Raw genomic sequence first — 23,818 nt, 5'->3', positions numbered from 1 at the left:
TTAATGTGTTTCTCCATATTAAAATCTAAACCCATTGCCTTAATTCAACATTAAATTATAGTTTAAGCTCCAATTAATGACTATTTCTTTCAGTTTTTTTGCATTGTGAAGGTATGTCTCACCCTATAATAAAGAACAAATCTCTTTTAAGTATGTGTGGATATCTCTCCCAATAAGTATCTTTTCTATGAATCGAACTTTTAACTTTTGATCATCATATGGATATAGTAGAACCTTATACCATTAGACCAACATTTTATTAGTCTATTCCTTTCAATTTGCAACAATATATAGTTTTTTTATATAAATAAATAGAGAATGAAATCATAATTTTTATAAATAGTCATCATAAACACAAACTCATCTAAGAAAAAACTTGAAATAGTGCCCACGTTTTCTTTTGAATGAACAATGCCCGCTGTATAATACTATGATATAATTTTTCAAGTAAACCTAAAATCACATTTAGACTTTACAATTCAATTAGAGACAGTTAAAGAATTAAAGTAAATATTAAAGAATCGAGTCAACCACTTAAATTAATAACAGTAATATGTACACACATTTTAGTTCTGTATGAATCCAATTTGATCTGCTTCTACCTAAACTTCTCTTTATCACCAAGAATCCAATCCTATATTCAATATTTCACAACCTTCCCCACCAAAGTGCAATAACCTCTTCTATATTCCCAATATCTCCTTAATGCAAATCTTTCTCTCCTTCACGCAAAGCATTTAAAATTTGTGGAGTGGGTCCAATCCCACCAGCTATATAATATACTGATATGTTTTCACCAACCAAATCCAATGCAACAACAACTACTTTCAACAAATTCCACCTTTACTTTTTATGTACACAAAGCCCAAACCATAAGCAAAGAATATTGCCCTATAAAACGGATTACATATCTTATGTCATAAAAAATATATCACTTTTGACCAATCGCAAGTGATAACATATGAAGTGACACACTTTATCGGACCTAAAATATCATTGCATAAAAAGGTGGACATTTCTCTACCCATCTTTTTCTGCTTTTAAGAACAAGATTTGATTAATCCCAAATTGTATAAATTCCTTCTCACTAAGCTACCAAGAGACAATAGCACTGCCCCACCAACACCAACTGATTGATCTTCTCTATCTGATTTTTCATGACATACCAATGGCAACTCTTTTACTTTTAAATTATTTAAACCAATTTTGTGCCTAACGTATTCTATAATTTTTGGATCAACTGGGTACCCAATAGCATCAGTTACATAGAAAATATTTGCAGCCATGTCCTCTATAGTTGATATCTCAGCCCTTGTTACATTCAACCCATTTTCTCTAAATGTTCTCATCACCTCTGCTAGAAGACCCTGCTTGTTTTCTGTGTATAATTCTAGCCTAACACCCTGTATTCAAAGAATTAGCAATTCATTAATAAATAGTTACATATTAGTAACATGAGTATAATATCTATGTACTGTCACTCGGTGTATATATCATCTAACATTCATTTATATTTTTTTTTAAATCAATAATGATTAAATATGAATGGTGTATAATACAGTAATAATGTACAAAACTCATAAATTGTCATGCATATATTTTTTTCTGTAGTAACAAAATGTCATGAAATAAATTAAGAAATAAATGTGACAAGGGATGTTATACCTCAGATGCCCTTCTTTCAACTGCAGCTTGCAAGCATTGAATTACTCGTTGGCGCTCCGGTTCAGAACTAATTGGTGTGCCATCCTTGTGTCTTATATAAAACTCCTGGTGTAACAATGTAAATAGTAAATACTGCTATTAGTTATGTGCATAAACCAAGCTGTATAACCAAAGAACAACATATTTGATGTAGAATAATAATTACCAAATATGCTTGATCACTTGTTGTGTTAATAGTTGCGTGAAACACGACATATTCCATGTGTGTCAAATTGCATACAACATCAAACAAAAGCTTAGTTCGATCCTTGCACTGAACATTCACGACCGAATAACCCCTTTCTGCCCAATTTTGCACTGTAACTAATGGGGTATCAGAAGTGAATTTAAAGATGGGATTCCTCTGGAAATCACGGTCGGCAAACATCATTTGGTGGAGCCTTCTTTCAGGGTGCATAACAGCCATGGAGATGGAAGCTTTTGCACTCCTAATGTCATCGTCTCCCTTCAAAACATTTCTTAAACGTGCCTCAAGCCTCTCAATTTTCTTAGAGTCCTCAATAGCAGACCCTGAAATAGAGTCTTTTACATAAATTAGAGAGGCAATGAGGCCATTGTGAGTCCAAAATTTAGACTCAACAACATCACATTGCAGCTCAGCCATTACAGCAAACACCTCAGAAAGAAGACCAATCCGGTCGGTTCCGGATAATTCTAGGACAGTTAGACCATTTGAGCCATTTGTTCCCCCATAGTGAATGCTGCCAAGTGACTGTTATATAAAAACATACAAGAATTGAGTTTGCCATTAATTTTCATATGATAATAAAAACGCCAAACATATATGGATCAATCTAGTAACAACAAACAATTAATACCTGTTCGATGTATTTTAAAACGCTATCATCTGTTAGTTTGTTTCCATTTTGATCTGTAACATGGAAAACTGCATTGAATTGTCAAATATTAGTTCAATCAGGATCAAAATTATTATCAATTGAAAAATAAATGAAAAAGGGAAATGGGAAAATTATTTTACCATCCATGAACCATCTTCCATCAGAGGAAATGTAAGCTTTTTTTATTGAAAGGTTCAGATCAGTAAGAACCTGCACTGCATCCAAAAGAATCCCATGCTTTCTTGCACTATCAACCTGTGAATTTCATCAAATCAGAAGAAGCATTGGTTTAATTATCCATGTTATTATGATTCAATTTACATGAAATTTAGAAAAAGTAAACCTTTTTGAAACAAAATGAAACATTTTTGTACCTTGACTATAGTTGCTGTGGAGCAAACAGCATTGTCTATAACAACCCTGTTACACAATAAAAGATTAAAATCAGTGAAATTGCAAAACAAATGACTATAGACTTTTGATACAATTCCAGAATATTAAGAAATTGAATTGATATATAAAAACTTATGATAAAAAAACACTAACACATAAAAATAATAAAACTTTATGATAGATTTCAAGTTAAGAGATTTAGAACATTCAGAAAGAGAAAACAGAGACACAAACCTAGGAGTACTCATCCGAATCACAAGCTTCTCATATTCATCCGTACAACCTGACCACTCCATATTTTTCTCAGAATGTTTTTTTCCAACAAAAGAGGAAACTTTTGTTCAGAGAATGAGAGAATAACTAAGCTACCCGGTTATAACAAAACAACCGGTGCTTGAAACGTTTGTTTGAGATTTTGAAATGGTGGTTATGAGTTATGAGATAGATTTTAGTGTTCACCCAAACATATATAGTGGGAGAATAATAAAGATGAATTTAATATACCAAACGGTGGCTTTTATTGCAAAAGCTTTTGACACAATCACCATATAACCACTTTTACCAAACTCTCACCTTCTTCATCCCCTTTATGAGAGTCTGAGTTACTAATCTCTTATTCTTTTCATTTGCTCTCTTTTATCTTAATTGCCTCTTCTTTGTACAGCAAATACCTATTTATATTTATTTATTTATCAAATAATTTTTGTCAACATTCATTTTTTGTTCGTTCCAAAAAAAAATCCAACTTTTTTTTAAATAAATAATTCCTACAAAAATAAGTACACAAGTTTCAAAAAAAAAGTTATTAAATAAATAACAGCAAAACAATTTTCTCCAAAATAAGCAAAAAATAATTGATTATGTGATTTTTATTTTTTAAAATTATATTGTAAAATAAATAAAAGGTAATTAAAATTATTATCTTTAATTTATAATTGAATTCGAAATTATAAAATAAATAATAAGATTGGAAAATTTACAGATGTGGTGCACCTTGACCGAAAATTTACGGTTTTGGTGCACCTTTTAGAAAAATTGTAACTTTATTTCTGTATTTTTTTTCTCTATCGGCACTGGGAGGGAGTTTTATTACAATATAATTTTTTTTTTAAACTCCCCCTAAATCGTCAATGGGGGAGTTTAATACTTTTTATTTTTTTTTATTTTTTTTCTATTCCCTAAATCGGCAACCAGAGAGTTTTTTATTTTTTTTAACTTGTGGGAGTTATATTATTAGTTTTAGAGTTTAATTTTTCAAACACAAATCCTAACAACACACATAATATTTTATAAAACACACAAATCCTAACGACCCTAACCCTAATAATAGAACACAATAATGAAAAACACACATAATATTTTATAAAATATTATGTGAATATTTCGTGTGTTTTTCATTATTATGTTCTGTTATTAGGGTTAGGGTTGACAAAATTTATTATGTTGTGTGTTGTTAGGATTTGTGTTTAAAAAATTAAACCCTAAAACTAATAATATAACTCCCACAAGTTTAAAAAAATCAAAATCTCTCTGGTTGCCGATTGAGGGGATAGAAAAAAATAAAAAAAAAATAAAAAGCATAAAACTCCCCCATTGACGATTTAGGGGGGAGTTTAAAAAAAATTATATTGTAATAAAACTCCCTCCCCAATGCCGAATTTGGGGAGGAGAGAGAAAAAAATACAGAAATCGGCAATTTAAAGTTACACTAGTTTTGTAATTTTTCTAAAAGGTGCACCAAAACCGTAAATTTTCGGTCAAGGTGCACCACATCTGTAAATTTTCCTAATAAGATTCCATAAAATATTATTTGGATTGTGCCTTTTATTTATTCGTGTTCAGAAAATAAAAAATAAAAAAGGGGGAATCAAATCTAATTTGAATCCCTAAAATAAGGTAATTTGGTTTATCCAAAATTGATTTTCACCTAGCTTGATTTTTTAGGGATTTGGGTTGAGGCTTATTGCATAAATAGAAGAGTTTAGGTTTAATGGAGAAAAATGGTGCAGAAAAATTCTCAAGAAGTTGTGTAACCCAAAGAGAGACAAATAGCATAAGATTCAATTGGAGAGGTCGGTTTCAACATTGAAACCATGTGATCATCGGTAGGCCACTCACAGCGCTCTATGTGGTGCTATAGTAAGTTTTTCCACAATCAACTAATCAAGTGAGTCACACCGTGACATGTAAGTGTAAACCTCCATGCGTAGACGTGTCTCCACTGAATCAGAGTTTTCCCAGTTTGAAATCCCTCTAGTTATGGTTATCATAAGCATTGTGCTCCAACTAACGCAACCAACCAGGGCGTGCCACCAAGGCGGGGGTAACCTCCATCGTGTAGACGTGTCCGCAACAGATAAGCATCTCCTTCCCATCACTCTATCTTGTGCAGTCAGGTACATGGTAAGCCCAATATACAGCCAACCGGGAATGCCATGTGGCATCTTCCCTGCTGTGGTTTATTCCAGCCAGTGTTTGGACGAAACATATTTTCCACCGTTACTCCCGTTCGTGCGCAATTAAAGCCCATTCAGGTATAAATTCTATTATTTATTCCTTTTTCTAATGCAATTTATTTTTGTTGAAATAATAGTAATCATATTTTACAACAACAAAATTATTTTTTGGGACAGTACGCAGAAAAGTATTTAACTAAGTTTTTTGGAAATAAATTTTATTAATAAATAAATAACAAATAATAAAGTGATAAGAAAATCTCTTTAATATAGCTAAAATTCACAAAATTTTCTATGATTTTTAGCAATTAATTATTTTCTCTTTTTGTAATTAAATAAAACAATTGTTATTAACAAAAAGTAAGAATCTTTTTCTAAAAATAAAATAAAATCACTATAGATAAAAATTATTTGATTCAAAATGCTTTCACACAATGTTACTATCCATGTTTATGAAAAATCTATAACCTTTTTTGGATTAATCAAATGATAAAGGCAGGTCTTGATAACACTTTTTTCTCATATCATCTTTGAACGTTCGTGTTACGATACTTCTTTTTACTCGATTAATTCCTAAATTAATAATAAAAAATCCAAAAAAAATATTATAATTATTTTAAAATATCTCCTTAAGATAGTATGCGATGTGTACATTAGCTTCTGTAGCTTCAACGTTCTTGAAGTTGATAAGAATTTATTAATATCTTCAAAAATTCTTTAAGATGAGATGTGGCGCGAACATTAGTTTCTGCTTATTCACTCATCTTAGGAGAAGTAAATATAATCAATCAACATCACTTTCTAAAAACCTCGAACTACGTAGTTTTGATTCCCTAAAGCATTTAGGGATACGTATGAGCAATATTAATATTTCATCTTGTCAGACACAAAAAAAAAGAGAATAAATATTTTGTTTTAAAATTTTTATTTTGAAAAATCAATGATATTTAATTCATGCAATTAGCTAGGTACCATTTTATTATAGGTGGACGGGATGCTAATATCTTTTCCAATCCACAATCGAATCTCGAACCCGTAACTCTAATTCGAAAGACCATTTATCCTAATTTGAGTTAAATTGAGTTCCCAACATTTTAACTGCAAAAGATGTAATGACGACTCCAAAAGAGATCACGTAGTCAAAAATTAGGTCGCGACAATCTTCTAACTATTATACTATTAGTATTGTTGATAGGAGAAAGGTCCATAAATACCTTAATAATTTATCTATGTTTTAGTAATAGTAATATAATTAAGTGAGTGTAATATTTATCTCTACATGTGTATAGATTTATACATATTCATTATATCATACACAATTCATGAGCATTAATTTTTTTGAAGAGTCGATAATAATTAAATAAGAATGATAGATCATGTAATGATGGTATATAAAACTCATAACTGATATAATTAAAAGTTATGTACTAACTGTACAAGAGTTTTATGTATTGTCACTTCATCATTCACTATTAATTTTTAATCATCATTGATTTTTCAAATAAGAATGCTTTTGACAATAGAAAAGCGGATTGACAGATACGATTATTAAGAAAAAGTCATACACCACTATATTTACTATTTAAGAGATACGGGCATAATAAAACACATGAATCTAGATTATCCCATAATAAAATACTACTTATAAAGCAAAAACATAAAATAATTAATTGTTCATGGTGTAATTTATAGTTCCTTATTTTACCATCACTATTTTCTATTTTCTACCAAAAAACTATATACACAATTTTCCCTTCATTCACATTATTAATTAGTTTTCAAAAACTATCATCTTTATTACTTTTTAACCATATTTTTTTAGAACTGTTTAAAATCTCTCATTTGAATTAATTTAAAAAAAAACTGCACGTTAGTTACTTTTGTCAAAAACTACCATATTCAAAGAAATTGTTGCCTAAATTATATAATTTGAAAGTATAACATATCTTTAGTTATTGTTCTTTCCACTATATTATTTTAGGATGATATTTCTAAAAAAGACAAAGCAATGTGCAAAAATATAATGTTACCCACTACTATCATTTCCCATTTTCATTCTTCATTATCTTCCTCTTCCAATTTTCAGGTATTTCTTTTTTCTTTCCAAGAAGAGACTTAATAATAACTACATTTCATGATAATACATATTCCATGAATGAATACAATAAATAAATGTTCGTCGTTCTCTTTTATTCTGTACTTTATGTTAATGAAGTTGTGTTGTTACATTGGTTAATTGTTAAAATGTGTTGTTCATCCAGGAAGTGGAGTTGTTGGAATAATACTCTTTGAATCAAAAGAGAAGGATATTTCAATCAACACGGATGATGCATTGGCATTCCACTTTGGTGTTGTAATTGGTGGTAAAACAAAGAAAATATTGAATTAGTTTTTGTTGTTGTTGGGGGCCACTTCAAAAGCTCACAAGTCCTATGAGTCAACTGACTTTTTTATAATTTTTTTCCAATGAAATCTTTACTGGCCCACATTGTTGCTAATTAGAACTTTGCAATCTTTACTAACTTAATTGCTAATTAATTTATCTGTGGTAAATTTTATAATTTCATCTTATCGAATCATATTTATTATTTTAGTTTTTAATATAACTCTTACGTGTTTAGTATTTATCTTTGCTTCTTCAATGCAAAGTAAATAACATATGTGATTTGGAAAGATAATTGGTAATTTAACTTATTTGGAATAATTTTTGGGTACATAACTTATTTGGAATATGAGTTATCACCAAAAGATCATGTTATAAAAAATGTGATAAAAGTATACAAATCACTTCTAATTTACTCGATAATGTTTTTATAGATGGTTGTTTCCACATAAAACCATCCCATAATTTTGGGTAGAAGGTGTGGTCTTATTTATTCATATGTTCTACTACATTTTATGGATGTAAAAAATATACATAATCAATTGAAAGATAAATACCATCATGAAGTATATATAATTCTATATAGTAAGTTATAAAGTCAAAATATGTATATATTTGTTGGTATGGAAACAACCATTATTTGTAAGAGAAATAATATGAGCTCATTTTAAATCTCATGTTTTCATTACTAATTTATGTTCCAATGAAAATTAAATTATAAATAATTGTTAATTATTATATATATATATATATATATATATATGGGTGGAAAACTAAAAGACTATGAGTTACTATTATATGCTATCAACTCTTTCTTTTTATATGTACCATTGATATGGGGTAAAGAAGAAATTGATTAAATATTTCATCAATGAGTGAGGATCAGTTAGATCCACTAATTTTGTTTTATATAATAACTTTTCTAAGTGAAATGAGATTGAAACTTTTAATTTGTTTTTATGTTTATTTTTAATTGATATATTTTAATTTATCTACACAATACTTAATTGATTAGGACCACAAAAAACATATAATTCTATACTAAATTATAAAACAGATTCAATAAGATCATTTTTTTAATAGAGATTAATACTTCTATTAAACACATTCAATAAACCACATATCCGGTATAACCACTCAGGTACAAATATAAATATATAATTCCACTACTGTTTAATAGAGATTATTGCATTGATTGAATATAGATATTTAAGGTACATGTATAATTTCATAAAGGAAAATGACCTATAAATATAATTGTAAGTTATTCAATTATTTGAATGTTCAATTTTTAAATAATGGAATTGAATAATTACCTCAATCAAACATGTTCAACTCCAAATTATAATATCTAACATAAATTATTATATTTGATATTTATAGCATAATTGTATGTAGTTTATTAAAAATTATAATGTATTGATTGAATATAGATATCTAAGGTACATGTATAATTTCATAAAGGAAAATGACCTATAAAGATAATTGTAAGTGATTCAATTATTTGAATGTTCAATTTAAAAAAAATAAGAATTGAATAATTAACTTAATCAAACATGTTCAATTCCAAATTATAATATCTAACATAAATTATTATATTTGACAATAGCATAATTGTATGTAGTTTATTAAAAATTTCAATTCTTAATGAAATCAAATTATTTATGTTTTCATCAAATTATTTAATTAAATATAGATCTTTTAGTAATAAATTCATTTATTGTGTATATAACTTTAAAATGATAAACAAATGTAAAAAATAATTAGTAAAATTATACAAATTGTTCATTCTTTTTTTACACCTATCCAAAAAATTAGTAAATTTATACAAATTAGCTCTTTTTTTTAAAGCAACAACTGGTTGGTTCAGTGACAACTTAGCTGGTTCACCAGTTTTGAGGAATACTAGCTGATACGGTACGGTTTTATCAATACTGGATTATATATTAGCTAAGATAAATTGATCATTTGTAAACTTGCATATAGAATTTGATTATGAAATTACTCTCCTCTTTTATGTATTTAAGCAATATCTCCTTAAAATTATTGATGATTTTATAATAAACTAATGTGAGGATTTTACAATTTATTATGTTTTTGCTTCCATTTGTGTTGTGTGTCACTCATTATCTAGAGAATGATGGTTAGATAAGTTAATACATATTACGTTGTTAAGTATGACAATAATAATTTCTTAAAACTTAATAGAGAAACTGAAATCCAACTTTCCTTGGACCAAACAATAAGTTCTCTTTCCCCTTACTATTATTCCCTTAAACATTTTCAAAACATACTAATTTTACCACATAACAAATATTTGAATTATAAGATAATTTAAAATATTTTTTTTGTTTCTTACTAGTGACATTTTAATATAAAAATGATATTATTACAATATTATCATTTTTCTATATAAAAATGATTTTTTTATTTGATCTCCAGTTGTGTATCATATCTTTAGTCATTTCCAATATGTCTTAAAATAATGATAATAAAATGATTATCCATACACTATTATTTCATTTAAATCATTTCTTAGTTCTAGCCTTATATTGATAACACCAACCAATTTAAGTATTTGAGATAAAAAAATATATTGAGATTTTGACTTTGGGTTTTAGTTTGTCCATAATTATGAACCATAATTTATTTTTCAAATAAATATATGTTATTGACAATGACTATAGAGGAGAAATGATATAACTTTATTTAATCTCATACAAGATTTCCATAATATATGGTATAATGTGGAACCAATTCAAAATAGTAGAAGAATTAATGTATATTTATTATTTTTGGTTCGTTACGAAATGATTCAATAATTCTAAGTATATGTTGTTTAAAGACAAAGAAGATAAGAGTTTATTCATAATTAAATTCTATGTAAATTTAAAAATATTCAATCTACCTTATGGGTAAAAAACAGATTTATTTCAGGATTTGTAGTTATCTCTCAATAAATGTTGTTTTTATGAATCAATTTTTTTTATATTTTTATCATCATGTGAATCTAGCATACTTTGTATTAGTGGACCATAGATAATATTTTTCTTTCTTGGTTTGAGTAGTTTGAACTCAACAACTATGAGTGGTGAATAATCGAGTTATCTTAGTAATTAAGGTGTGATATGCCGACACCAATTATTATCTTTTACGTAGCAGCAACAACACGTGACAGCACCGCTCGTTTCGGCTTTTTCAACGTCCCTTGTTTTACCTTGGTTTTCTTGTAATTTTATTCAGATATAAATGAAAAATATAATAAAATGAATAGTAGATAGTATATTCACAGTAATAGATCTTTATATTATGTAATAGTTTATGTATGTATGTTCTAATTTCAATATTGCCTTTGCTTATATATAGGTGTAACTCATTCTTTGTTTTCATCCATATACTTTGCTACATGTCATATTTCGTTAATTGTGGATAATTTTTATGGAATTAGTTAAACAACAATAGATTAGGAATAATTGAATATGCTTCGAATGTAAGATTAATAACTGCTCGTTACATCAAGTTTGTCCCTATATGTAGGCACTCTTGTCTACTAATTACTACTTGAGTGATCACACGTACTGTGAGTGAAATAGATGCCGCTAGAAGATGAAGATCATTTATTTTTAATGGTGTTTTATTTTTTGTTTTAGGTCAATGTTATTTTGTGTTTATAAATAATTTCTTTTATTCATATGATGATATGTAATTAACTTAAGATATGAAATGATACATCGTTAAGATATGTGATATCCACTAGATGGTATAAACCATAAAAACATTTGTAGACATTGACAACAAATAGGATATCAAGTTATCAACCACTAATTATATATTGAGGATATTTCTACATATAAATTTCCTTATTTAGCTTGTGTCACTTATTTGACAATTGAGATTTTCGTTAGGTATGATTATACCATAATAATTAATTTAGACGGTCCGTATTGAAAATGCATAATTTGATTGGTTGGGAGCAAATAATACATACACGCACGCATGACTCGTAAGGTTAGTCATGCCTACCTCTAACATCGTTTTGAACCATTATTCTTCCAAAACATGTGTTGAACAAAGGAGTGTGGAGGAGGATGACCTCCAACTCCATAACATGTCCATAAAATTTGTAAATATGTAAGTATGGTCAATATAAAAATTTGTATACAGTTAGTATATAATTTATTATTCATTTATATTACTTTTAAATATGTAAGTAAATGATACAATAATAATATATAAAACTATTACGTTGTTGATGTATACATTTGACTTTAAAATGCAACCATAAAAATATATGACTTATAGATTTATGAGAGATTGATTTGTGTTCCTTTTGTGTATGGTTAAAAGCGAGTTGAACCAAAATTCAACTCGGTTTAGTTCAATATGAATTATTTTTTAGTTCAAGTTTGACTTGGTTAAAATTTACGAACTGTTCAGCTCAGTTTGAATTGGTTCATTAACTCAAATAATTAATTCTTAATACAGAAATATTGTTTATATATAATGGGCATGATAATAATCATAAAAATTAGTTTATATATATATCGAGCCAATTTATGAATTTAACGAGTCGAACTGTATCCAAGTCAAGTTCAACCGTTTATTTAACGAACTAAATTTCTAGCTCAAATTTGACTCATTTGGTTCATGAACCAAGTTTCTTGAGCTAAATAACGAATCGAGTTTCAAACGAATATCGAGTTGGTTCGATTCATTGTTAGCCCTACTTTTGTGTAATATTTTACAAATTTCTAAAATATTAATTGGTTTTGTTCATTTTGTATAATCTTTAGAAAGTTCAAAAATATTAACTGATATTTGTATCAAAACACTCTTAATTATTAAGATATAACTGAAAGTCAAAAATAGTAAAATATAATAATGAAATATAATTTTATGAAAATTCTGAACCTATATATTAATTTACCTAGTTTCGCAAAAGTACTTCAAAGTTTGTGTAAAGTTTAAGATTATATATACCATTTAAGAAGTTGATAAATAAGGAAAAACTTCATTATAATTTGATTAAAATATCATATTAATTTTTTTTATATATTTTCACAATTAATCTCACACTATAGATTTTATCCAGATTCCAATAAGTGAAAGAATTTTTTAGAATATAAATTATTAAGTGAACAAATACTAGGAGATAGTATTACATTGAAGAGTGGGGAGAAAGTACTTCCTTTTCAAATCAGCACATGCATTTAAAAAAAATCTAAGAGAATATTGCATCCTAAAAGTGGAGAAAATTTGGAATAGAATTAAGGTTTTTTTGGTTGACATGAGAAGAGAGATATAGACGAGAAAGAAAAAAGTGAGAAAGAGAAAGAGGATATATTCCTAACCAAAAAATATTTATGATTTTTTTCTTATTATGATTGATAAATATGCATTTGTTATTTCTTTTGATATTGAACATTATGCACATGTTTTAAAATCATAAAATGGTATAAAATTTGATACAATTAAATAAAATAATCTCATTTAATATATATTAAAAACTAAACTAAAAATAAATAAATAAGAATGAATAAGAAATAGTTGTATTATTTAGAAATTGAATATAAATGTATATTTAGTGTAGGAGTAAAAGTATTTATGTGTGTCACATGCAACGGAAGCATGTCATAAACACAGGTCCTCTTTGTTTGTCCAAAGTAGCACACTCCGCCCTTAAGGCTGCAGGCTTAGACGGCTCGAAGAGACAAACGACCGTTAGTTTTGAAGATGTGGCGGGAAGAAACGGAGTTAGCGCCAAATGAGGCGGTGGTGGGGCCTGTTTTTATCCACATAGATGTTGTGGGGCCAGAAAGATACTTGGAGGCCTAGTTGATTTGAAGAGAGATTGAGAATTAGAGAAAATCAAATGAATGATTCCAATAGAAGTGTAGGAACATCGTGAGGCACGTCTTTTGGTACAGCGCAAGGGCAATGTGCGTGAGAACATTGAGTGGTGCCACCTTGTCTCCAACTCGATAATGGTTGTTTGATGAATTACTGTGTGGTCTTATATTCTTTATGAGTGGAGTCATAAGGTGATAAAGTGGAAGATTTTAAAGAAGAGAGTGAATGGGGTTATTGTTTTAGTTTCACGCCTAACAAATTTAAAAAAAAAAAAAGTTATAAGGTGATTTAATGGTTAAATACGAAGTGAATGAAATTATGAATTTGAGTCTCGCCTACAATAAATAAAAACATACGAAGTTACAAATGTTTGCTGATAAAAAATATTCATATGAGTATAATATTTATACTATTATGAAAAAGATTTATGCAGAGTCAATATAATATTTATCATTTATTTATATTATTTTTTGAATACCCAATAATGATAAAAATAAATAATAGATGATATAGTATATAAAAGTTGAGAAATATATGTAAACTTAATGGAATGATATATCTATACTATTAATCTATACTATTAATAAAGGGAAAACACAAAATAACCACCCATCATGGTGTAATTTGTGTTTTCCTATTTTGCATTCAATATCTTTTTATTTATACCAAAAAAACCATATAATATTATTTTCTTATTTTATCTTTATTATCTTCTTATTTTATAAGTTTATTTAAAAAATTGAATATTAGACTAATTTAATAAAATCAACCGTAAATTTAGCGCAAAAAATTATATTTGAATTTATAATATACAAACTATACATTATAAACAATAGGAAAACGGATTGACAGGCACAACAATGCATGTCAACACGTTAGTAATTAATAATGTGAATGGGTCTATAGAATATTAGTATTGGAGTACACACTAATTTTTATTGTTAGGGCCAATTTTTCTTTTGTTGTCGCATCTTTCAATTTGGATTTTGTATATTTCTTGTAAGTCCCGCCATTATCTTGGGTGCTTTTTGACCGTTAAGACTGTCTATGGCGCTAAATTCGAAAACGGGATTCAAAAGAATGAAAACTGTGGGCTGAGAATGTTTTGATAGAACGGTGCCGTGCTTTTCGGTGGGACAATATAGATGCATGTTTTGTTGGATGGTCAATGTGCATGAGTGGAACATATTTTGATTAATTTGATTTGGATGAATTTTGGTTTCGTTTTTCTCAACTGTTACATTCCCTAATTCGACCGCCAGTGTTAAAATATTCCTCACCGATTTCTCGTGTCTCCGAGCAAGTATCATTGTGCTTGATTAAAAGGTCTCATTTTTCTGGCTGCATTTTTTTACTATAAAATTTCCTTACATTTAAAAAAGCACCGAGTAAAAAATGGGTGGACATCTGCTGTCCCAAAATAGTGTACCACTCTAAGTGCCACGACTTGTGATTGGTCAGAAAAATAATTAATTATTAAAATTTTAATTTAAATATATTTTTTCAACCAATCATAAGCCGTGGCACAGGGAGTGGCACACTTTGTGGTACAACAGATGTGCTCCCGTAAAAAATATATAAATGTACTATTGTTGTATAAATTTAAGAACATTGGGAACTTTCTCTAATCATGACGAATGTGAAGAAATGACTTTTTAGAAAAAAATTATAATAATCCGATGTAGGAAGAATAACTTTAAATCCTACTACCTTATTCTCCTAACTATTATACAGTGAAAGTTTGAAATGTTTTTCACATTTTCAAGATATTTCAAAATATTTGAAGATATTAGTATATACTTCTTCATTTTTATACATGTATTTACGTTTCATCACAATATTTTTAATGAGTAAATTATATTTAAACTTGTGAGAATTAATGAAATGATCATTCATCCATTTTTTATATAATAAATCAACCCTAATTTATATATATACATCACATTAACTACATATGTATAAGAGGTAGATGTAATCTTTTAAACAAGGGGAATAATTAAGTTAAATTTCACGAAGCGTCAATGTAATTTAATCTAATAAAAAATAATGAATAGACATTAACTCTTACGCTATTGGTACTTAACTCCATATTAAATCATATTTGTGGAAATCATATGTGATATTCAATAAAGTTGTATCATTTCTTCTCTATGATTATTGTCTTTAGCAAATATATTTATTCTTAAAATAAATGATTGTTTATCACTACTAAGAAACTCAAATTCAAAATCTATCTCAATATACTTGGTTTTATCTCTAACATTTAAGTTTGGCGTTGCTAGCAATATAAGGTCGAGGACCAAGAAATAACTTACAAAAAATAATGCATGAATTGTTGTTGCTAACAGTATAAGGTCGGGGACCAAGAAATAACTTAAACAAAAAGTAATACATGAATTATCATTTTGTTATAATTATTTTAAGACTTATTAAAGATTCATATATAGAGTAGACATTTTGAGATGAAATAAAAACAATATTTTATATAAAGACAAATGATAACATTGAAAATAATGCAGAGTGATATGCTTTTTACATTATAATGTCATTAATACTAAGAAACAATGAAATATGTAAGCATATCTTATTACTAAAATATTTTTTTTGTTTTGTAGGATTAGTACTGAAATAACAATTCATTTTTCCCTATTTTTTTTGTAGGATATGATCGAGTGAGTTCATCTAAGTAATAATAGCGGGAGAGAGAAATTATTGATTAGTCCAATGAAAATTGGATTTAAATTTTATCATTAAGTTGTTAGAAATAATCATTAACATACTTAACAATGTAGTACATGTTAAAATTTATCTCATCAACACTCATTAATAATGAGTGACACAAGGTATAAAGAGAAGAAAAAATATATTAAATTGTAAAAAAATTATTTTGGTTCGTTACAAAATGCACAATAATTCTAAGAAAACATTGTTTAAATACAAAAAAGGAAAGAGTGAATTCATAGTCAAATTCTATATGCCAATATACAAATTATAAATTTATACTAGTTAGTATATAACCATGAACAATTAATGTAATATATAAAACCATATTAACATACATTGGGATCTATAACACCAAGGTGCAATCGCTATGCCAAATAAGTACATACGGCACCTCCTATTTATTTTTATCCTCAATAGACTATTTATTACAAAGTCAAAATATAATTTGCAAGACACCCTAAAATATTAATTCAAACGCATCATTTGTAATAAATAATCATGTAAATAAGCTACATATATTGTAAATTTAGGGTAAAGTAATCATCAATGCAATTTCATTTAGTCACAACTTGCACATTAACAAGACCAAATTACTTGAGAATTCTTTAGTAGTGAACAAAATTAAGAAATTATTTCTGAATACTATAAGCCACAAGTGTATAACTATTTCCAATGATAACTCTATAGTGTAAATTATTTGTATCGACGAATGCAAATCACGTTTCCCCTTTGTTATCTTATATAATTGTTACTTTGTATACCTCTAACCTTGTTGTTAAGGACGACATTCAACATTTCTCGCATCTCTTGAATATGTACTGAAAGAAATTTTAATAGTGTTCATAACAAGCAGAATAAACATGGATCTATTTGTGTCTAAAATTATATATAACTAACAAAAATGAAAATGAAGAAGGAAAGAACTCAAGCTACAATGAGCTTGATGCAGAAAAATATAGAAAGAAGATATAATGCCTCTTATTATTGATAAAGCATAAAATGGCTTTTCTTGATTATCAATGAAAGGAATTAGATCCTATTTATACTAAACTAACAAAGCTTGATTAAGGCTAAAAGGAATTGGTAACAGAATATAACTAACTTAACAAGAAAAACAGAATAGATAAGGCTTGTTCTGATGGTTAGATTAAGTGACTTGTTCTTCAAGTAACATGGCCTTTGGTGTATGTTGAGTAATTCCTGCTGAACTTGTGTGAGTAATGTTGGTGTATTTTTGGCTTGGTGAAGTGGTTGGATGATTTACTGGTGCAAGGGAAGCTTGGTGGTTGGAATCGAGGTGTTTGGCTAATACCCCCCACAAGCTGGGGCACATATGTTGATGAGGCCTAGCTTGAGATAAATGATAGAAAAGTCCTTAGTGCCTAGAGGTTTGGTGAGGGCATCTGCAAGTTGGAGATGAGAGGAGATAGGAAGAAGTTTAATAAGTCCTCTGGAATGTTGTTCCCTAATAGTGTGGCAATCCAATTCGATATGCTTGGTCCTTTCGTGAAAAATTGGATTATATGCAATGTGTATGGCGGATTGGTTGTCACAGTAGAGAGTTACAGGGCTTGTAGGTTGAATGTGTAAGTCTTGAAGAATGTAGGAAATCCATTTGAGTTCACATGTTGTGAGGGCCATTGCCCTGTATTCAGCTTCGCAAGAACTTCTGGAAACTGTTTTCTGCTTTTTGGATTTCCAAGAGATGAGAGAATTGCTAAGAAAGATGTAATATGCAGAAACTGATCTTCTTGTATCAGGGCATGATGCCCAATCACTATCACTGTAGGCCTTTATGTGAATAGAAGAATGAGAAGAGAAGAAGAGGCATATGGATGTAGTGCCTTTGAGGTACTTCAGAACTCTGAGAGCAGCAAGGTGATGAGAGGTGGTTGGTTTAGCCATGAATTGAGCCAATTGATGGACCACGAAGGCAATGTCTAGTCTGGTATTGGTGAGGTAGATTAATCTGCCTATCAATCTTCTGTAAGCATGAACATCATGAAATGGTGCGCTTGAGTCCTGAAATAGATGAGTACCATGAATCATAGGAGTTGGGGCAAGTTTGCATCCTAGAAGACCTGCATCAGAAACAATCTCAAGGGCATACTTCCTTTGATTCATGGAAATACTTTTGTTAGTTCTAGCAATTTCTAAACCAAGAAAATATCTAAGATTTCCTAGGTCTTTAATTTAAAAAGTGTGATGAAAAAGGTTCTGTATGTGTAGTAATTCTGTTGAGTTATTACCAGTTAATATGATATCATCAACATAAACTAAAACAATTGCCAAAGTATGATCATGAAGATGTTTAATGAATAAAGAATGATCACTATTGGATTGTAGATAACCATCATTAATAAGAACAGAAGAGAGTTTTGAAAACCATTGCTTACTGGCTTGTTTAAGCCCATATAAAGACTTTTGTAATTTGCATACTTTGTTTGGGGAAGGGGATGATAAGCCAGGGGGTAAGTTCATATAGACATTTTCATGTAAATCTCCATGTAAGAAAGCATTGTTTACATCTTTCCAATTATAAATAGAAGCTAGGGAAAGAAGCAATCTTACAGTGGTTATTTTCACAACAGGTGAAAAGGTATCGAGGTAGTCTATACCTTCTTGTTGAGTGTATCCCTTTGCAACCAAACGTGCTTTAAATCGTTCTATGGAGCCATCAACTGTGTATTTGGTTTTAAAAACCCATTTGCAGCCTATTGGTATGGTGTCATCTGGTAAATCAGTGATGATCCAAGTTTGGTTGTCCTCTAAGGCAGAAGTTCCTTGTTGATGGCTTCTTGCCAATGAGGATGTTGGATAGCTTCTTTATAAGTTTTTGGTTCAGAGGAGGAAGAGATAGATAGGAGGTGATGTTTGTAAGAGGAGGATAAGTTGGTATAAGAAATGTATGAGGATAAATGGTATGGGGTAGAGGAAGGGGGAATTGTGTCATGAAGGAGGGCACAGTGATAATCTTGTAGGTATCTAGGAGGATTGGACACTCTACTGCTTTTCCTAGTTTGTGTTGGTAAGGGTGTAATAAGACAAGGAGGTAAGGGGCTAGTGTGGGTTGAGGGGGTAGCAGTGCTAGGGGGTTGGTGGCTACCTAAGGTGGGAAGGTTGAGGTTTTGGTGGGGAAAAATGTCTTCATATAGGAGAGGAATAGGTATGGAATTTGTGGGCAGGGGAGGTTGGTAGATGGTAGAGGTGTCTATGGTTGTTTTGTAAGGGAAAATGTGTTCATGAAAGATCACGTTTCTGCTAATTTCTATGGATCGTGATTTAAGGTTAAGGACAACAAAGCCCTTAGTGCCTTCCTTGTAGCCTAAGAAGGCGCATTTAGTGGCTCTAGGATCAAGTTTGGTCCTAGTGTGAGTGAGGGTGCTTGTAAAGCAGAGCGATCCAAAAACTTTTAGATTATCTATGTTAGACTGCTTTGGTGCACTAATTCATAAGGGGATGCATACTTCAGAATAGGGGTGGGTAAAATGTTTATGACATAGGCAGCATGAGTTATGGCATAAGGCCAATAAAGTTTTGGAACTTGACTCTGAATTAGGAGAGCCCTAGCCACATTCAACATGTGTTGATGTTTTCTTTCTACCACACTATTCTGTTGTGGAGTATATCTACAAGAGGTTTGATGTGTCATCCCTCTACTAGAATAGAAGTCTGTCATGGAGAATTCTCTGCCATTATCAGATCTAATGGTCTTGACTTTGATGGAAAATTGAGTATCTATCATTATGACGAAATTTTGGAGAAGTTTTGAAGCTTCTCCTTTTGATTTTAAGGGAAAAACCCAAGTATATCTAGAGTAATCATCAACTATGGTCAAGAAATATCTATCATTATGAATAGAAAAGGTGGAGATAGGTCCACATATATCTACATGTAGGAAGTCAAAAATGTGCAAAAAATGGATTTCACTTGTAGGAAAGCTAAGTTTCTTTTGTTTAGCAAAGTGGCATACATCACAAGTTTCATTCTTATTGTAAGTAACATAGGGAAACAGATTCTTAATTGTTTGCATACATGAATTTGAGGCATGAGCCAACCTAAAATGCCAAAGTCTAGCAGGGTCAATTTGCACAGTATTAATAACATGTAAAGAATTCCTATGTTCTGGTATCCTAGTCTTAAAGACATATAGGCCATGATTCATGCTAGCTATACCAATCATCTTCAAAGTTTTCTTCTCCTGGATCTTGCAAAGAGATTCATTAAAAGTTAAGATGCAGGATAATTGAGATGTTAGTTTTGGTATAGAGAGTAAATTGTAGGAAGAAGTAGGTAGGTATATGACATCATGTAAGAACATGTTATGATAGAGATGCACAGATCCTGAAATATGTGTGATAACTTGAGATCCATTAGGTAATTTGACCCTAATGGGTTTGATGCTTTTAAAAGAGGAGAAAAAAGATAGAGATGAACTGATGTGATCAGTTGCACCACTATATATGATCCATGAAACAAATTGAATTTCAGGAGTACCTTTATCAGTATCAGTGTGCAATCTTGCATTGTCTGTCCTGGCAGATAGTGCACTTGACTCATCTTTGGTAGGAATGGTTCCAGATTGTTGCAGCATATGAACTAAGCCTTTGAATTGTTCCTGACTCAATCCAAAGACTGCTCCATCATCACGCTCTTTGCCTTGTTCAATGTTGGTCACATATACACAGTTGGCTTGCTCATTCCTTGGAGAAGGAAAATTCACAGGGAAGCTATAGATCTTGTAACATGTATCAGTGGTGTGTCCATTCTTTCTGCAGTGTGTGCAGAATTTGCTTGAGTTGGTTCCTCTGCCCCATGTACCTCTGCCATTGGAACCATAATTGTTTCTTCCATAGTTGTTTGAGTTAGGTGTGCCTCTCCCTGGATTAAAATTGTTTGAGTTAGGTGTTCCTCTACCTATATTTGTTGGTCTTCCAGGCAAGTTGGTTTTTTCTCGAATTTGTTCCTACTGTCATTGCCTTTGATTCAGATTCCTGCTCTTGCATCTGACTCTCTTGTTGAGTAACTAGGGATAGGACTTTGGTCATGTTGGGGAGAGGCTCAAGCAACATAATTTGTAATCTAACAGAGCTATAGTTCTCATTAATTCCCTTTAGAAACCTAATGATCCTATCCTCTGTCCCATAGTTTCTTAAATTTCCTAAAGAATTACAATTACACTGTCTCTCACATGGGCAACTAGGGAATGGTCTAAAGTTGTCTAATTCATCCCATAGAGTCTTTATATCAGTAAAGAAATCTGATACATTTTTCTCACCTTGCTTGATGTTTATGATTGATTCTTGTATTTGAGCTATGTGAAACAGGTTCCCTTGGGATAATCTTTCCCTTAATTCTTCCCATATGTCATTTGCTTTATCAATCCAGAGGATGCTCTGGCTAATTGATGGTGAAACTGATCAGATTATCCAAGAAACCACCAAATTATTGGATCTCTCCCATGCTCTATATAGGTGATCTGTCTTTGGTGGCATTTGTACTGTTCCATCGACGAATCCTAGCTTTTGCTTTGAGATTAAACTCATCTTCATAGACCTACACCATTGATGATAGTTTTCTCCATTTAGAGGGGGTGTAACCAATGCTACTGCAGGACTTTCAGAAGGATGAATGTAAAAGGATGATTCTTGATCTTGAGGATTCTCCATGCGAATTGCGGTGCTTGATGGATTATTGGGTGATTGTGAGGCACTCATGGTTGAATGCAGCAGAGCTCTCTCTAAGAGAGCTCTAATACCATAACATAAGTGAAAATGAAGAAGGAAAGAACTCAAGCTACAATGAGCTTGATGCAGAAAAATACAGAGAGAAGATATAATGCCTCTTATTATTGATAAAGCATAAAATGGCTTTTCTTGATTATCAATGAAAGGAATTAGATCCTATTTATACTAAACTAACAAAGCTTGACTAAGGCTAAAAGGAATTGGTAACAGAATATAACTAACTTAACAAGAACAACAGAATAGGTAAGGCTTGTTCTCATGGTTAGATTAAGTGTGGTGTAGGTTGAGTAATTCATGCTGAACTTGTGTGAGTAATGTTGGTTTATTTTTGGCTTGGTGAAGTGGTTGGATGCTTTACTGGTGCAAGAGAAGCTTGGTGGTTGGAATCGAGGTGTTTGGCTAATAATAACTAAAAACTGCATATAAAATGCATATCCGGTTGTAGTTCCTGAATTTTTAAAGTTGTTCTTCATAAATTATGAAGACTCTACGCATGTATCCACACCAAGACCAACCTTTACTATCAACTCTTTGAATCAATGGAGCAGAAAAACATAACACTCTAAAACTAAGAATATCTTATGCACAAAACTTTTGTATAAGTGTAGCAAATAAAGAAGAGAAAAGATTGCATAAAAGTACATCACAAATTTTCTTTTGTTATTGCCCAATACAGTGAAAGAAAACCTATTTTCTCTCTTTGTTACGTTGCTGTATCGTTCACTAAGCCACCCCACAAAACAAACATATACATAAAATAATATTCCATAAAATTATTTATTTGATCAAATTAAATTCTCCAATTTAATTATCAAATAACATAATTATTTAGCAAAGATTAGAACGCTCGTTAGTGCGTGACCCCGTAGGCTCAATACTAAGCTGGTAGTAAATTAACTAAATTAATTTACTAATCAAGGTTGGCGTCTAGAAACATTCCTTAACGACCAGATAACATGAAGTAATATATTTTACTTTCAAGAAAGAAGATTAATTAAATTACTTCCTTCCATCTTTACAGCTCTGTGCTAACTTTAAAGTATGATACAATTGTCAAACTTTAGTAAATTGCCATAATGACTCAAAGAAACTCATTTCTTTATTCATTATAATACCTTGGCCAAGGTCATTTTATTATAGAGCTCAAACTCAGTACCAAGAGTTGATGAATTCCTTCTTGAATAATCATTAATTCTACAAGCATTTAATCACACACAATATTCATTCAAATAACGTCCTGAGACATTATGTGTCCGGAATCGAAGTATGATAAATAACATGTTAATTACTATGTTATTCTTAGGTTAAAGGAAACTATTTCATTTCTTCTTGAGAATTTCCTATTAACAATTTAAGGTAATCTTAACCATTAGAATTCTCGATTGAGTCAGTTCAATGATCATATCCACATATACATCATCTATGTGTGCAATTTAATAAATGAGATCTATTAATATTTATCCAATAAATAATATCACACATATATTGGTCTACCGAAGTCATTGATGTCCTATTCTCAATGATTCTACGACCAAGAACAATTTAGAATAAAAATTATAATGGACATCTTTCTCATTATTATAATCTCTATTATAATAATAAGTCTATAATTTTTAATCAAAAACCTTATCATATAATCTATTTAATTAAATGATCAATATTGATAAAAATGAATATATACAATTACTATAATTATATTTA

The 23,818-nt window shown here is 30.0% G+C and overlaps 2 protein-coding genes across 2 annotated transcripts; both read right to left on the bottom strand.

Moving 5' to 3' along the window:
• LOC109350007 (ACT domain-containing protein ACR8-like) lies at positions 514 to 3,571 on the bottom strand. Its single transcript, XM_019591105.1, has 8 exons — positions 3,192 to 3,571; positions 2,939 to 2,984; positions 2,705 to 2,819; positions 2,544 to 2,611; positions 1,871 to 2,437; positions 1,666 to 1,770; positions 1,006 to 1,403; positions 514 to 899 (listed from the first exon to the last, which is right to left on the bottom strand). The coding sequence occupies exons 1-7, from the start codon at positions 3,251 to 3,253 to the stop codon at positions 1,041 to 1,043; spliced, it is 1,326 nt and encodes a 441-aa protein (XP_019446650.1). The 5' UTR covers positions 3,254 to 3,571; the 3' UTR covers positions 514 to 899; positions 1,006 to 1,040.
• Positions 17,676 to 18,494, bottom strand: LOC109350488 (uncharacterized mitochondrial protein AtMg00810-like). The gene has a single exon (XM_019591718.1). It carries the CDS (start codon positions 18,492 to 18,494, stop codon positions 17,676 to 17,678), a length of 819 nt encoding a protein of 272 aa, XP_019447263.1.

This window comes from Lupinus angustifolius, chromosome LG06 (genome assembly GCF_001865875.1).
Source record: "Lupinus angustifolius cultivar Tanjil chromosome LG06, LupAngTanjil_v1.0, whole genome shotgun sequence".
Lineage (NCBI taxonomy): Eukaryota > Viridiplantae > Streptophyta > Magnoliopsida > Fabales > Fabaceae > Lupinus > Lupinus angustifolius.
Note: the sequence above shows the minus strand (reverse complement) of the source record. Positions and strands in the feature narration are given on the sequence as shown.